The sequence below is a fragment of the Diabrotica undecimpunctata genome, chromosome 7, assembly GCF_040954645.1.
Source record: "Diabrotica undecimpunctata isolate CICGRU chromosome 7, icDiaUnde3, whole genome shotgun sequence".
NCBI lineage: Eukaryota > Metazoa > Arthropoda > Insecta > Coleoptera > Chrysomelidae > Diabrotica > Diabrotica undecimpunctata.
In genome coordinates, this window is record NC_092809.1 from 27,737,862 (window position 1) to 27,752,026 (window position 14,165).

At 31.9% G+C, this 14,165-nt stretch overlaps 1 protein-coding gene across 1 annotated transcript in view; it reads left to right on the forward strand.

Annotated features, from left to right (window-relative positions):
• Positions 1-3,558: 3,558 nt before the first annotated feature.
• Positions 3,559-14,165, forward strand: part of LOC140445113 (uncharacterized) — a 64,789-nt gene continuing 54,182 nt past the window's right edge. The window contains exons 1-2 of the mRNA XM_072536941.1: positions 3,559-3,730; positions 4,234-4,409. Coding sequence (XP_072393042.1) covers positions 4,246-4,409 — 164 coding nt within the window. The 5' untranslated portion in view covers positions 3,559-3,730; positions 4,234-4,245. The remainder of the gene's footprint in view (positions 3,731-4,233; positions 4,410-14,165) is intronic.

A 14,165-nucleotide genomic window follows, 5' to 3' on the forward strand; every position in this document is an offset into this window, starting at 1 on the left:
AATTCAAATATAGATAACTTACCTTTAACAAATTTGTCAGCCAGTGCAACAACTAGGTATCTAGTTTTTTTCAAAAAATTGACAACGTGGCTAAAATTTTATATCCAGTTCAGAACTACATATATTTCTGATACCTGTTTTATTAATTACTATTAAAACATTGATAATTATAATATATAATGCCTATCAGACATGAAGCACTAATTTTAAAACTGATTTTTTAAAGAATGTATTTTTTCGAGTTACCTAGTTGTAGTACTAAGGTGACGAATTATGATAATTACCAAGTTATTTTAATATATCAGTGTTGCAACTAATAAAAATATACATATGAAACATAAAAGATGAGTACGGTGGAGGATGACTAATATGTATTAAGTATAACAAGGATTTCAAACTGTTGTTCATAGAATGTATTATAAAACACTATTCTGTATATTTAAATTACATAAAATACGTTATTTTCATAAATAGTGAATCATTACCTGCTTTAAAAGCCAGTGACTCTTGAATTAAGAAACATCAAAAAAATAAATACTTATTTTGGATATGCTTGGCTTAATCAGAAATCAGTTACATTTTTTACAATAAATATTTAAAGGAAACCAAAAAACCATATTTCATTTTCAATTTTTGAGGTTTAGTAATATTAATGTAAACTTGCTGCTTGATAATATTGACATAACTGATCAAAAGTTTTAAATGAGATCAAATTTCAAACTAAAATTAAAAACAAATTAGCAAAAGAACTAAATATAAAAGTTTGGCCAAGCTTCCAACTTGATCTGGTTTTAGTTAAGGTCTATAGAGAGGTCATATTTCAACGCTATTATCAGTCATTAGAAGGTATGATTCTCAACATCAGTAGTATTGCTAAATTCAAGTTTGTAGACAATTCTGCAGTATGTATTAATATACATATATATATATATATATATATATATATATATATATATATATATATATATATATATATATATATATATATAACTGCTGACTCGGAAATGAATTGAGACAAACGAAGGGAATTATACTTTTCAAGATAGCCACTAAATGGGAACATATTTACGAATGTTAACACCATTTTAACAGGTAGGAACATGGTTAACAGAAAATAAACATTGGAATAAAGAAAAGAAATCTAGAATTTAATATTCAGCATTTTCATAAAGCCCATGAATCTGCTTATTTCTACTTAACACCGAAATTTACACAAGTTTTTGTATATACTTTCCTTGCTAATTTGTGGTTAAATGTGTTGATAACATAACAAACTGAAATCAAGAAAATAAATTCCTTTGAGATGTGGCATATGGGGAATAGGATGTGCTCACATTGACATGAAATATTTTTAAAATCTGAAAACTGTAGGTTTTGTGTTGGGGAGAAAAAAAAATAATGTCTGATTATGCAAAACAAATAAAAGGAACAATAAAGATTTTTAAAAAGTAGCAAACCATTTGATATTAATAAAGAGTCTCCAAAAATTCCTCTTATATATGGTGAATGGGAATAAGAGATAAAAATCTGCAAACCATAACCTCGGTTAGGGGGAAAAACCTTGAGAATTAATTAATCTTTCCTGAACTAGATTACTGACTAGTAGAATGATGTGAAATTTTAATTATCAACAAAATTACTATCTTCTTTCATGGTCACTCTTATACATCTACTCTGTTTTGTATTTTATTTTTATGTATTGTGCTATTGCTGATATACTTAAATAGATGCATACTATTCTGTATGTATTAAATAACTAAATTAAAATAATAATTAATATAACTACCATAGATTTGGTAATATATTTAATCTGAAAGTAGAGGTATACTGCTATAAAAAATACTATTGATACATGTAAATTCATTGAAAATACTGATATATTTTATAAATACTGACAAGGGTTGTAAAGAAAAATGATAATTATGCAAAAATGATTAATTACTCTTTATTTGTGACATCCGAGTAAGTCTAATCCATTTTAAGCAAGTTAGATTGATAAAGAAGGACCAAAGCACTTGAAATCAAGTGCAACACAAAACTAAGAATGTTATTTTAAATAATATCCACCTTCATTTTTTTTAAACCACTAGCACAAAAAATTCATTGATTGAATCCGTAATAATTTATCTAAACTGCAGTGTTTACATCTATTTTTCCCACACCAAATTTTATTATTGATAAAAACAATTAGCAATGCACTAACCACTAGCTCCATATTTCTACTTACCACCTTACTAGTTTGAATAGTTATTTATTATTGGCACTTTTCTATTAACACGAAGAAAACTATTAATTTACAAAAAAGTATATAAATGCCAGTTATTTAAACATCTTTCAAATTTGTGTCATAATACTTTTATTGAATTATTAAATAGTAACCATAACTACATCACTTTTTATTGAACAAATTAAGCAATTGGAAGCAATAAAATTATAATGGGATAGTTACCAATATGTCATATATTTTTATCAAGATTATAATAAAGTTGTTACAAAATCTGAATTATTTAACATTCAACAAATCTTATGTGAGATACTGGTCAAATATGTATGCAACTAAACTTCTTGTTTTAACACTAGGATAATTACTGGATTGTGTACAAACCTGGCCTATACTAGAAAACAGAAAGAAAACATACTATACTAGAATATGGAATAAATAGAGCAATGTAGAAATGTGTAAACTATGTATTCCCTCAAAAAGCTGTTTTACATTCCTCTATCTGGCTGAAACCAATCTACATAATCTAAATTTACATCTGATGGACCATTTACCTATAGGTAAACTTTAATCATTAGCAGTGTTATCCACAACTGTAAATTGTTATAAAAATATAGTTTTATATTTAGGTGGAGATAATTAGTATAAATATCAGATCACTTTGGTTCTCCACTAAACATATTTTCAAATAAAAAAATGCTTGGAAGATTAGATTTAACAAAATTAACAAACACAAACAAAAATGGCAATCAAATATAATTTCGACTATTAAATAATTTCAAAATTCTTAGTTCAACTTGAACCAAGGCATTGTGGTTAGATCACAAATAAATCAAAAACACTGTGTAATCAGTTTTTGCAATACCTATCCTATCAGAGCCACTTCTAATTACATTAGAATCTACCTATAAGGATGAAACGCCCCATATTTGTCCTTGATGTCACCTATTTGTATGACATCAAATAACTGGTGTCGATGACCTTCATGAAATATTTTCTAAAATAATTATGTGTAATTTACTCTACTGATTTTCTATAACACTGATGCCATAAGCATTACTTCATTAAAAAGTGCACTACACTATTATCATTTTTCATGTACTGCAACAATACCCATTATAATTTACCATTTCCCAATTTACCCGTCTAACTCGTACTTACTCCTTGTCGCAAATGCTAACGCTAACGCTACGCTACGCATTGACTTTTGGGAACCGATAACCGAAGGCGAAGGAAATCTCACTAAAATAGGGGGGAAGTGGAAGTGGCCGACATTCGGTTCGTAACGTCAGCGTTCGTGTCACTTGTTCCCTGCGCACAAAATAATAGTCAGTAGAGTCGATGCTTATGTCCAGAAGTTGAAAACGTGATTTTAGTACAAATGTATAAAGTTATATCCGATTATTATAATGAATTATATTTTGCTGAAAATCGCATTCGATGTTTCCTAATTTCTATTACAGTGTATTAAACATATTATTATAGTGTAGTGTACAGTGTGTCCCTAAGGTAAGACATTACAAGTTCTAATAACAAAGGCGCGTTAGCTAAGCTTTGGTGTTGGCCCGTTTAGTCGTTCAGTTTTACTGTAATATGGCTGACTCAATAAGCCATACTGCGTGTCTTACGTCTATTGGAACGGTTACTACAGTTTTGGTTAATTTGAAAATTTGTAATGATTCATTATCAAATAGAGTAACAAATAGTTTTAACCATTTAGAAAACGATATAAGTAACTTTTAATCAGTATCCAGTCACAACTTGATTATAATATAATATAGAATAGTTTTAAACGTGTCTTTACATTACAAGATACAGAAATAATTATACACATACGTACCTATATCATTTGGTTAATACTAACATTGCCTCCAAAGTAAAATTTGTAGTACCTTGGTAGTTTCCACCGGCCAGTACATTTGCTTACTTTTGCGCCGTATATTCGTTGTTCTTACGTATTTATAAGGCTTATAATTTTTAAGAAGTCGAAATGGCCATTTAATATTTTTTAGGATTATACAAAAATGTCTGACGAGGACTACAATAAAAAGATGGAAGGATTACAAAAATATATTCCATTTCTGGAAAATATGATAATTCAGCTCAAAGATCCCAATAGAAAGAACAGAGAACAACAGCTTAATAAAATGGAATCTTTATATGCAATGATTACAGATAAGAAGAAAAAGTAAGTGATTATCATAAAGCTTACCAAGTAAATGAAAAATGAAAAAGTATAGTGATGTTTGAAGTAATGTTACATTAATTTAATTAGGAACGCGTTTTTTAAAAATACATAATTATATAAAATATTCCTATTCAGGAAAACCAAAAGCCAATAATTTTAGAGTGTGCAAATATTAACCAGTGGCGTCCCATAAAAAAATATTTAACACAAAATAAGATTAATTTCATTTATGATTACATCATATCTTGTAGAGTTTGAAACACTAAGAAAATATAAGAACTAAATACTTAATTACCAGTGGTATATACTTATGGCATTGGACACAAAAAAAAGTATCGATAACTAGTCATATACAATATTATAGTAATATTGCTATATTTCATCATCATTGTTCTACATTGGATTATAAATTTTTCCTGGTAAAAATATTACATATTTAGAGTGTTATAAAATGCCTTATGCTTTCAGAGTGCATTAGGATTTTCTTTTTTTTTCAATTATAAGTTCTAATTCCTATAAAATTCCATATAAAATTCTCTTATTAATGGTATTAGTACATTGTTAAAACTCATGCAATAATATTGCTAGTACAAAATATATCAAAATATTTACAAAATACCTACAGGTTAATTTCTATTCGTTGATTAGATACAAATATTTGTTTAAGAATCTGAATGTACATAAAATTAATTTGATTTAAGTATATAAAGTAAAAAACCAAGCATACAAAAATTTCTACATAGGCATAATACAAATTCTATGATTGAGAAAAGATTTAAGACAACTAATGTTAACACTTGATAACTTCTGCCTAGAGGGTGTATTTAAACAACTATATTGAGGAAATGGTATTAACATTAAACACCCAATGTTTGATATAACTTTGATATGTAATGGGCTATTATTACACATAGAAGTTTATGACATTTGCAACAAAAAAAATTATGCTTGCTTTTGGAACTGTGGAGATGAGCAAAAATAAGCTTATGGATAAACTAAATAAAAACAATGAAATTTATTAACAAACAATGTGCATATTAAAAAATATGATAAAATACTGTGATTTAAAGATAACCAATTATAACCAAGATAGGTACGAACATTTTTTGTGTATACTATCTAAATCAATCGACTCAAATCAATGTTCAATTTAACATTGGACTGAAACTGCTTATGAGATCTTCAGGTAATTACAAATGGATTCAATATAAAACAAGTCAAAAATATTTGAGTTAGTGATTGTAGTCACATGGAAATTAATGGTGAATAATGCAAGATATGGTTATTTCCTGTCATAAATACATTGCCCCCACTATAAACAGATCTAAGTTAAGTATTTTATTTATATACTTGTGGTACTGTATAAAAAGTTGTAGCTTTACCAAAATGAGATATCCATATTTTTCTCTAGTAATCAGTTAGATCTTGTATCTCCTGCCTATTTATAGTCAGTGAACATTTTGTCATAATTGATTTTTACTACATTTGCCTTTCAGCTGGCAAGATAATCATGTAATTCCCATTAAGAAAAAGGTCTTTTGGCACTTATTTTTTTTTGGTTATATTTTGCTTCTATACAATGGATTTTATAATTTTAACTTACAATAAACATATTTCATCCATTAGTTTTGCAATGCCGTTATTGTAGTTTGTCTTTGAAAGTGTCGCATCTACAGTCATAATGGCATTTTGATTGGAACAAAAAGTAGGTCTTGAAGTTTTTCTAATAGATAGAAATTCGAGGTAACTTTTGGCAGGTGCATTTTCTTTCCAGTCAGATCAGTTTTCATTGGAAATTGACGGTAGTGCTCTCTCGTTATTGTTTTATAATTTTCGAGACTAAATCAACAAAATTCTTTTTGCATTCTAAAACACCGACGCCGTGATCTCTTTCGGCAGTGGCACGACCCCCGCTTTTTATTCTGAAAAAAAACCGACGTTTATCCACTGCGTAATGTTCGTTTTCCTTGGGACGACTGTAATGATTATCGTTTACCTAAAATGGTAGAACAATAACCACTGAGTATCATTGTCTTTCTAGCGACTATGTAATCGAGTGTAACCTTTCACTCTTGTATTGATTTTTCGCTCTGTTTTTGTTTATTCAGTCGTTGGGCTTATGTAAGTATATATTTTTTTCGGAAGCCGTTTGTTAAAACCGGCCGAAATGCAGTCAATTAGCTAATTGTAGTTCTTCCATTCGTGTAACCTTCTGGCTTAGGTTTTAGCTTTAACAACTACTTACGCCGCCGGGACCGACGGCTTCACATGCTTTCCACGTTGGCAGTTCAGTTAAAATAGAAATTGAAACATTTCTGGTGTCTGTGCCGAGGATTAAATCCGGCCTTCCGGCTTTGTAAGCCAGTAGCATAACAGCTGAGCTGCAATCACTTTGTCATCTTTATCGTGAAATATATTTAACTTAGAATCGTATTTTTGGCCAGACGTTTTTATTATTGCGCTTTGTTAATATGCAGTGAGTAATGCGCTTTTATTTGAAGAATACAATCTTAAATAAATAGTAATTCATAAAATTCCAGACGCGCTATTACAACTGATTCATCAATTACTTAATTTTTATTAATATTTTAGTTAAAATTATTACTGTTAAATAATAGAGCAATATAACAACTTCGAGCTGTCACTGATGTGCCTGACAAAGCATTGTCCTTTATCCCCTGATTTTTATAATGTTAATGTGATAATAACCACAACGATGGCTTTGTTGCTATTTGCTCGAGAAGCATTTCGTTCCCTTCTTCAGAAAACGCACAACCATAACTTTGTTCTGTCACTCGAAATGATAGTTGATGACTATTATTAAGATAGAAAAATATTCACACCACGATTTTTCTACTCGTGCGATCGTCGTTAATCACTTTAGTTGTAATCATTGATTAAATGTAAATCAATGATGTCAATAAAACAAGAAAAGTATTTGCCTTAAAAGTCATTATTGATAAAACAAAGTTTATGATCATTAGCAGTAAGCAACATAACCAGTAGATAGTAAACCTTTGGAAAAAGTTCATAAGTTCAAATAACTTGTTTGCACTATAAATGACAAAATATATAGATGTAGAAATAAAAATAAGAACAGCAAAGGTAAGATCAGCAAAGTTTAAATTTCAACTATGCCGAATGTAGATTCCTCTAAGCCTAAGTAGAGTAAGGGCTACTTGTGCCAGATAGGATGGCGGTAAGCATTGGATCTACATTACGTGCTGACGCGTGACGCATGACGGTTCCGAACCCTTAGTCATGACCTCATGCGCAGTAGCTACTTCAGGAATTTGAACGGCTTATTGGATCGCGACGTCGAGGGGCCGCTGGTGTCGTGACGCAACGAAAAATTCAAACAGGCCATCAAGGCCTTCCGCTTATAACGCCTAAACGACTTAACGTACAGGGACTTGCGAGGTGTCACGTGATAGGATTTAATGAATAGAATACGATGGCATAGAAAAATAAAACAGGTAACAAACACGGAAAAGGTTATATTTGCCCCATAGTAACGTACAGCACTTCAATATGGTCTATTAAATTAAAATCATTGAATCGCAGAGAAGCATTCAAAATGTGAACATTGCGTAAACTACTGCGTACCTCATGGATTGATCAAGTGATAAACGAGAAAGTGTTTAGAGGAGCTGTAACCGAACGTGAACATATACACCACTTTTAAAAAATAAGCTTCCTATTTGGGACAAACAATGATAGGTGATCAATGTCAAATATTAAGATTGATTTTAATGGGTAAGATGAAAAACATCATAGGCAGTGCGACATGACAATATCCATGCCTTTGAGTGTTTCCAAAACCCTGTCTGTTGGTCCGTAGTGGAATTGAAATTTTTGGTGCGCTTCGGGAGAGGTTTCATATGTCATAGTGCTGAGACTTGCGTCCTGTTTTTATGCGGACCTTACCCTTTCCTCATTGAAGTTAATGGGAATGTTTTTGGATTTCAGTAGTATCTGTGAACATCCGTGGATAGTAGTGTGACGTTCTACTAATCACCTATTTTCTGCAGTGGTTGATCTTTCGCTATTACCAAGACGACAGTTAAATCAAACTGGCAAATATACTAAGTTTTATTAATCCAATCTATTACTGAACCACATCTACAGGGAATGTGGTATATTCCTGGAGTGGATAATGGTATTATTGGATCTTTGGTCGATCTTAAACTTTCTTGTATTATATTCTCTGTAAATTCTGTCTACGTTGTGTAAATAAGAGAGTTTTCATTTAAACACAATATTAATCTGAGCGCTAAGAACTTACGTACCCCTAGACGGATCGAAAATTCCAATGTTGATTGGAACCAACGGACGGAGCTGTGGGGCACTCAAAGGCTATAAATACCCCATATATTGAAGGGACATCATCAATGTGCGACATATTCACTTTGCTAATAGCTGTTGTGCTGCAGACAAAACGTGAGAAAGAAATAATTACAGACTACTGCTTATAAACCTCGAAAATAATTTACCATTAAAAATAGCAGTCGCGAAAGTCTACATTGCTTTATTGGATTGGATGCAAATGAAAGAAGATTAATTTTTTAAATACGAATAAGTCTTAACGCGGCAAATTGGCAACCGTTGAAAACGGATAGGATTGACTGCCGAAACTCAGTAAATGCGACTACACTAGAACTATAGTATTAAGATATATGACTGCGTTTAGAACGTAATAACGTTAGTAGTCAGCTAGATAATGGAATTAATTCACGCAAATAGGTCAGATGACCAATATTAGTATGAATAAGATTAAAATAAGGCGGACAAGGCTTATTTCTCAATATGCACGTGGACGTTGGATTGAATGTAAGCGCCTATTTTTAAATAGACGATAAAATACTTGGTAAAGATACCTCCTAAGAAAGAGACGACAAAAGCCAATATCGCAATCAACAATGAATTTTTAAAATAATGGTTATGAGACATAAAAAACAAACATGGTAACGAAAACGTGAGGAAGTGGAATCATGTCTAGGTGGAAGCAAATCTTCGGAGGCTTGGAGATTCATACCAAATCTAAGGAGGGAGAACGTAAACACAACAAATATACAAAACATTAACATTGATGTATTTAAAAGTCACCACGCGAAAAAACTATAAGAGTCCAGACCTGAATATCTCCAGTCAACACCCAGAAGATGCCAAATCCCTGGACCAGAAATAAACATCGAAGACGACTTAAGTTTCATACTTCTAAAAACCATGAAAAATAAAAGAAACTATAGACCAGAAGGAATCCCCGCTGAACTTTTGAAAAATGCAACACCAAAACTTGTTAATATATTGACAGAACTGTTTAATAGATACCTAAAAGGAGATATAATGTATCTGAAAGCTGGAAATAAGGATGGATTACACCGTTCCATAAAAAGGGGATAAGGCAGACTAAAGTACCGCTGCATCTCAGTTATTAGCGTTCTCAGTAGATTATACAGAAAAGTTATGAAAACCCTAGTCGAAAACGAATATGAACCACTTGAGCTGGAACAGCAAGCAGGATTTTAAGCTGGACGATCTTGCATCGACTAGATCTACACTTTAACGGAACTCTATGAAAAAACAATGGCTAGGGATAGACCAACTCATGTATTATTTGTGGACTTGACGAAAGTTTATGATTCGATGTAGACTATGGCAAGTACTGGAAAGTTCATCTATTAATATTACACTTGTGAAAGCAATACAACTATTCTACAATGATCTTGGATCAAAAATAAAGATTAACAAAATTTCCGAAAATTTTAGGGCAAATAAAGGACTAAGTCAAGGTTGTAGGATTTTCAAAATCTACCTGAGTGACGCACTGAAGAAATAGACATCTTGTTCTGGAATGGATATACCATTAAACGACGAAACAACGCTATATTCAATTCATTTCGCGGACGATCAAGTAGTCATCGCACAAGACCAAGAAAATCTGCAATTCATGACAAAGCGATTAATACAGGAATACGGACTCAAGAAAAATGGAATACATGTGCACAAGAGGAGCTGAAAACGATGAACTAAACTAAGTAGATGGAAATTTAATTTCGTCATGTTCGATGTTCTGAATATATCTATTTGAGGGCACAGATGGAAAGAGACGGATGTACTGAAACAGAAATCCAAGAACGAATATATAAGGGAAACAAATAATAGGTGCCCTAAACTCATTACTCTGGTCAAAAACTATCTCCTAAACAGAAAAAGATACAGCTATAAAAGCATTGTACCTTATGGATGCGAAACCTGGCAACTCCTGGATAGTACAGTTACCATCATCGAAGAAATACAGCAAAAGAGCTTATTTGGTACGGACATGTACAGAGAATGACAGACTATCGCCTACCGAAGATAAATTCTCGAGAACTTTCTAATACAATAACAGAAAGTACTACTAATAAAATTTTAAATAGGCACAAAGCTACAGAAAATGTTGACAATAATCTCCTTGAAACGTAACACAAGATTCAACTCTTAGCCAATCAACCAATGAGGTTAAATAAATTGAGAACATTAGCCTTTCATGAATATGAAATTGGAAAATTCTTAATTGTATGGCAAAAATGAGCAATAAATAGGTATCTCTTAAAACCCACTAAGTTTATTTGCATATGTCAACCAGTTACAGAACAATAAATAAATCGTTAGTTTGTAAGAAAAATTTCATCACCCCGTATCTCGGAAAACGATGCATTAGCGGACATACATTTATATAGCAAATTCTCATTATTGTTTCATGCAGACCTCTCTGTGAAGGTTGTTGCACTTATCTACTAACACGGTATATATTATACAAATATATATTATTCAAATGGACTAAAAACCGACACTCTGAACCTCTGTCACTCAGAAACAATTGATTTCTGAGTCTTGCGGCAATGAGAACTTTTGTAATCAGCATGACCTCTTTGCAATGTTTCAGCCAATTTAACTGAAACGACTTTTACATAAGAAAAGTGCCGGGGTCCTTTATTAAGCGCATTTAAGTTTAAGGATATTAAATCAGAAACTTCAAAAATTGTTTATCAGGCCGAGAATTTGTGGCTCGCCCGTTATATATACGCTTGTTTAATCAAAACCCATTTTTGATTAGGTTAGCCTTGGAAACAGTTTTAATCACTTGACTGATGTTCTGCAATGTTATTTATGTTCGTAAACGTGACACTGATCAGTTCCTATCATTTGCATTTGACTGCGATTATAAATAAGTATTGCGTATATTACTTAAAAATGCTGTTTGTTGTTAGTAATCCATTCAAATATAATCAGCGTGCGGTCATTTAATTTTTGTTTTGCAACCATTGCAAAGTGTATAGAAACGCTCGTTTTTGCGTATGCAAGCCAAGGAATGGTATCGAAATCGAAAACTTAAAAGAGGATACGGATAATACGTCGCGACCAGGTGCATTGAGTACTGCATCAACAGACAGGAATGTGGCATTGAGAGAAAATCGTCGAATATCAATCAGAGCAATTTCATAAAATGCTGGTGTGAGTACAGAATCTGTCCATAGTAGCGTACACAAACTGGGTTACAGCAAAGTTTGTATGCAATGGGTTCCTCGTCTTTTGTCAGAGACCAAAAAGCTTGCGAATGGGAATACAGGCAAAACAGTAATGAGTTTTTTTCGTGAATAATTCCTGGCGGCGATTCTTGATATCATTGTTTTAAACAATTCAGTACGCTGTCGTCCATTCGATGAAAGCACGGAAATTTTCCGCCACCAAAGAAGTTTAAAGTTTAACCTTTTGCAAGCAAGGTCATGTTAACATCTTTTTTTTACTTCGAAGGACACTTATCAACGCGAACCTGTATTAATGAAACTTTTAACAAGCTCCATGAAGCAATAAGACAAAAACGTCCAAGGAAGCTCTTACGTCATTCTTCTGCATAACACTGCTCGACCTCGTGCTGCCAAAGTAGCGAAAGAAAATGTACAACGAAAGAAATGGAGGAGATTAGATCACTGATCTTTTAGTTCGGATTTATCGCCTTGCGATTTTCAAATCTTTGGGCCACTGAAAAAAACGTTAAAAAGTATTCATTTTTAGCTAACAGCTACAAGAATTCTTCAAGCAGGGTTGGTTGGTGAAACAATGTGATATTTGCCTTAATTTAGTGAATTTAGTGAAAAAATGTCATTTTTTTGGTTTTTTGTTACCATTAAAAAACTTGATATTTGGGGTAACAATACAAAACTTTTCTTTTAAAACATAAAAAAGCGTTAAAATGGCCATTGCTAAAAGTTGTAAAACTAATTTGTTGCTTCAAAAACTGCAAAATAAGGCAAACTTCTTAATTGTTTATAACTGTTGTAAACATTAACCTAGATATCAATTAGTTTAAAGGTTATTCTATTTGTTTATCCCAGAGACCATTAGTCAGGAAATAATAGAGATACGGTAGTTCTACGCCAAACAAATGAAAGTTTAAGAGTTAAAATATCAATATGTAGGTATTAAAAAAGTGAAACAACAAAATATTTTACACCGCAAAGCCCTTCTACAAAATTACGGATACTTTTGATTATAAAGCTTTAGAATAACTTTTAAACTATTTCTCGTAGGTAATTATTTTTAATTCCCAGCCAATTTGTTTATAATAATTAAAAAAGTAATTAGTTTCATTTTAAAGATAAGACTAAAAGCGTTATTATACAGAGTGGCCCAAAAGTCTGGAAACGACCAATTATCTCGTAAATTGCTAGTCATAATTTTACAAAATTTGAGGTATACCTATTTTGGGATACGGAGATTCCATATTTGATATTTGCAATGTTGCCAGATTTGCCGTTTCTCTTATATTAGTAACTTTGGTTTTTCAAATTCACCACCCTGTATATTCAGTCATTATTGGAATCTCCTATTCAATACGAGTTCAACCATATGACAGTAGTTGTGTTTCGAAAAGTTCTGCGAGATAAATTGCTTCTCTAAAATGGCTCTTAACATAAAAGAACGAATTACTATTCTAATGATGAGAGGGTACGATGACAGAAAAAGATCTTATTGTGAAGTAGCCAACTTGTTCAATGATACTTTCCCAAACCGTTCTCCTATTCATAAGGCGACTGTACAAAAAACTGAAAAGCGATTTGAGGAATCTGGAGAAGTAAAAGATAGATACCGATCAGGTAGACCGAAAAGAGTTATGAATAACAACAAAGCTTTAGATATAATGCAAAGTTTTGTTGAAGATCCACATACATCCTCACGCAAGGCTGCGCAAGTACATGATGTAGGTCGTTCTTCAGTCTTACGTGTGTTACATAAGAATAAATTTAAACCATACAAAATTAACTTATTGCAAGAATTAAGTGAAGATGACTTCGATCGTAGATTACAGTTTACTGAGGTAATGATGGATAAAATTGAAAATGATGAAATTTCGTTAACAGAATATGTTTTTCCGTTGATGCAGCCTTTACACTGTGTGAAAGTGTAAATTGACACAGTTTAAGGTACTGGAGTGACGTAAATCCACACTGGATACGTGAAGACCATACTCAAAGACCACAAAAATTAAATGTATGATCAGGTATAATAGGTGCTCAGTTAATTGGGCCACTTTTTATCGAAGGAAATTTAACGTCAGATAGTTACGAAATGTTACTTAGAAATGAAATTGTACTTACACTGAGAAACTTGTTTGGGACTAATTTTAATCAGATATTGTTTCAGCAAGATGGAGCTCCAGCTCATTTTGGTGTAAATGTTCGGCGTGATTTAGATGAGATATTTCCCTGA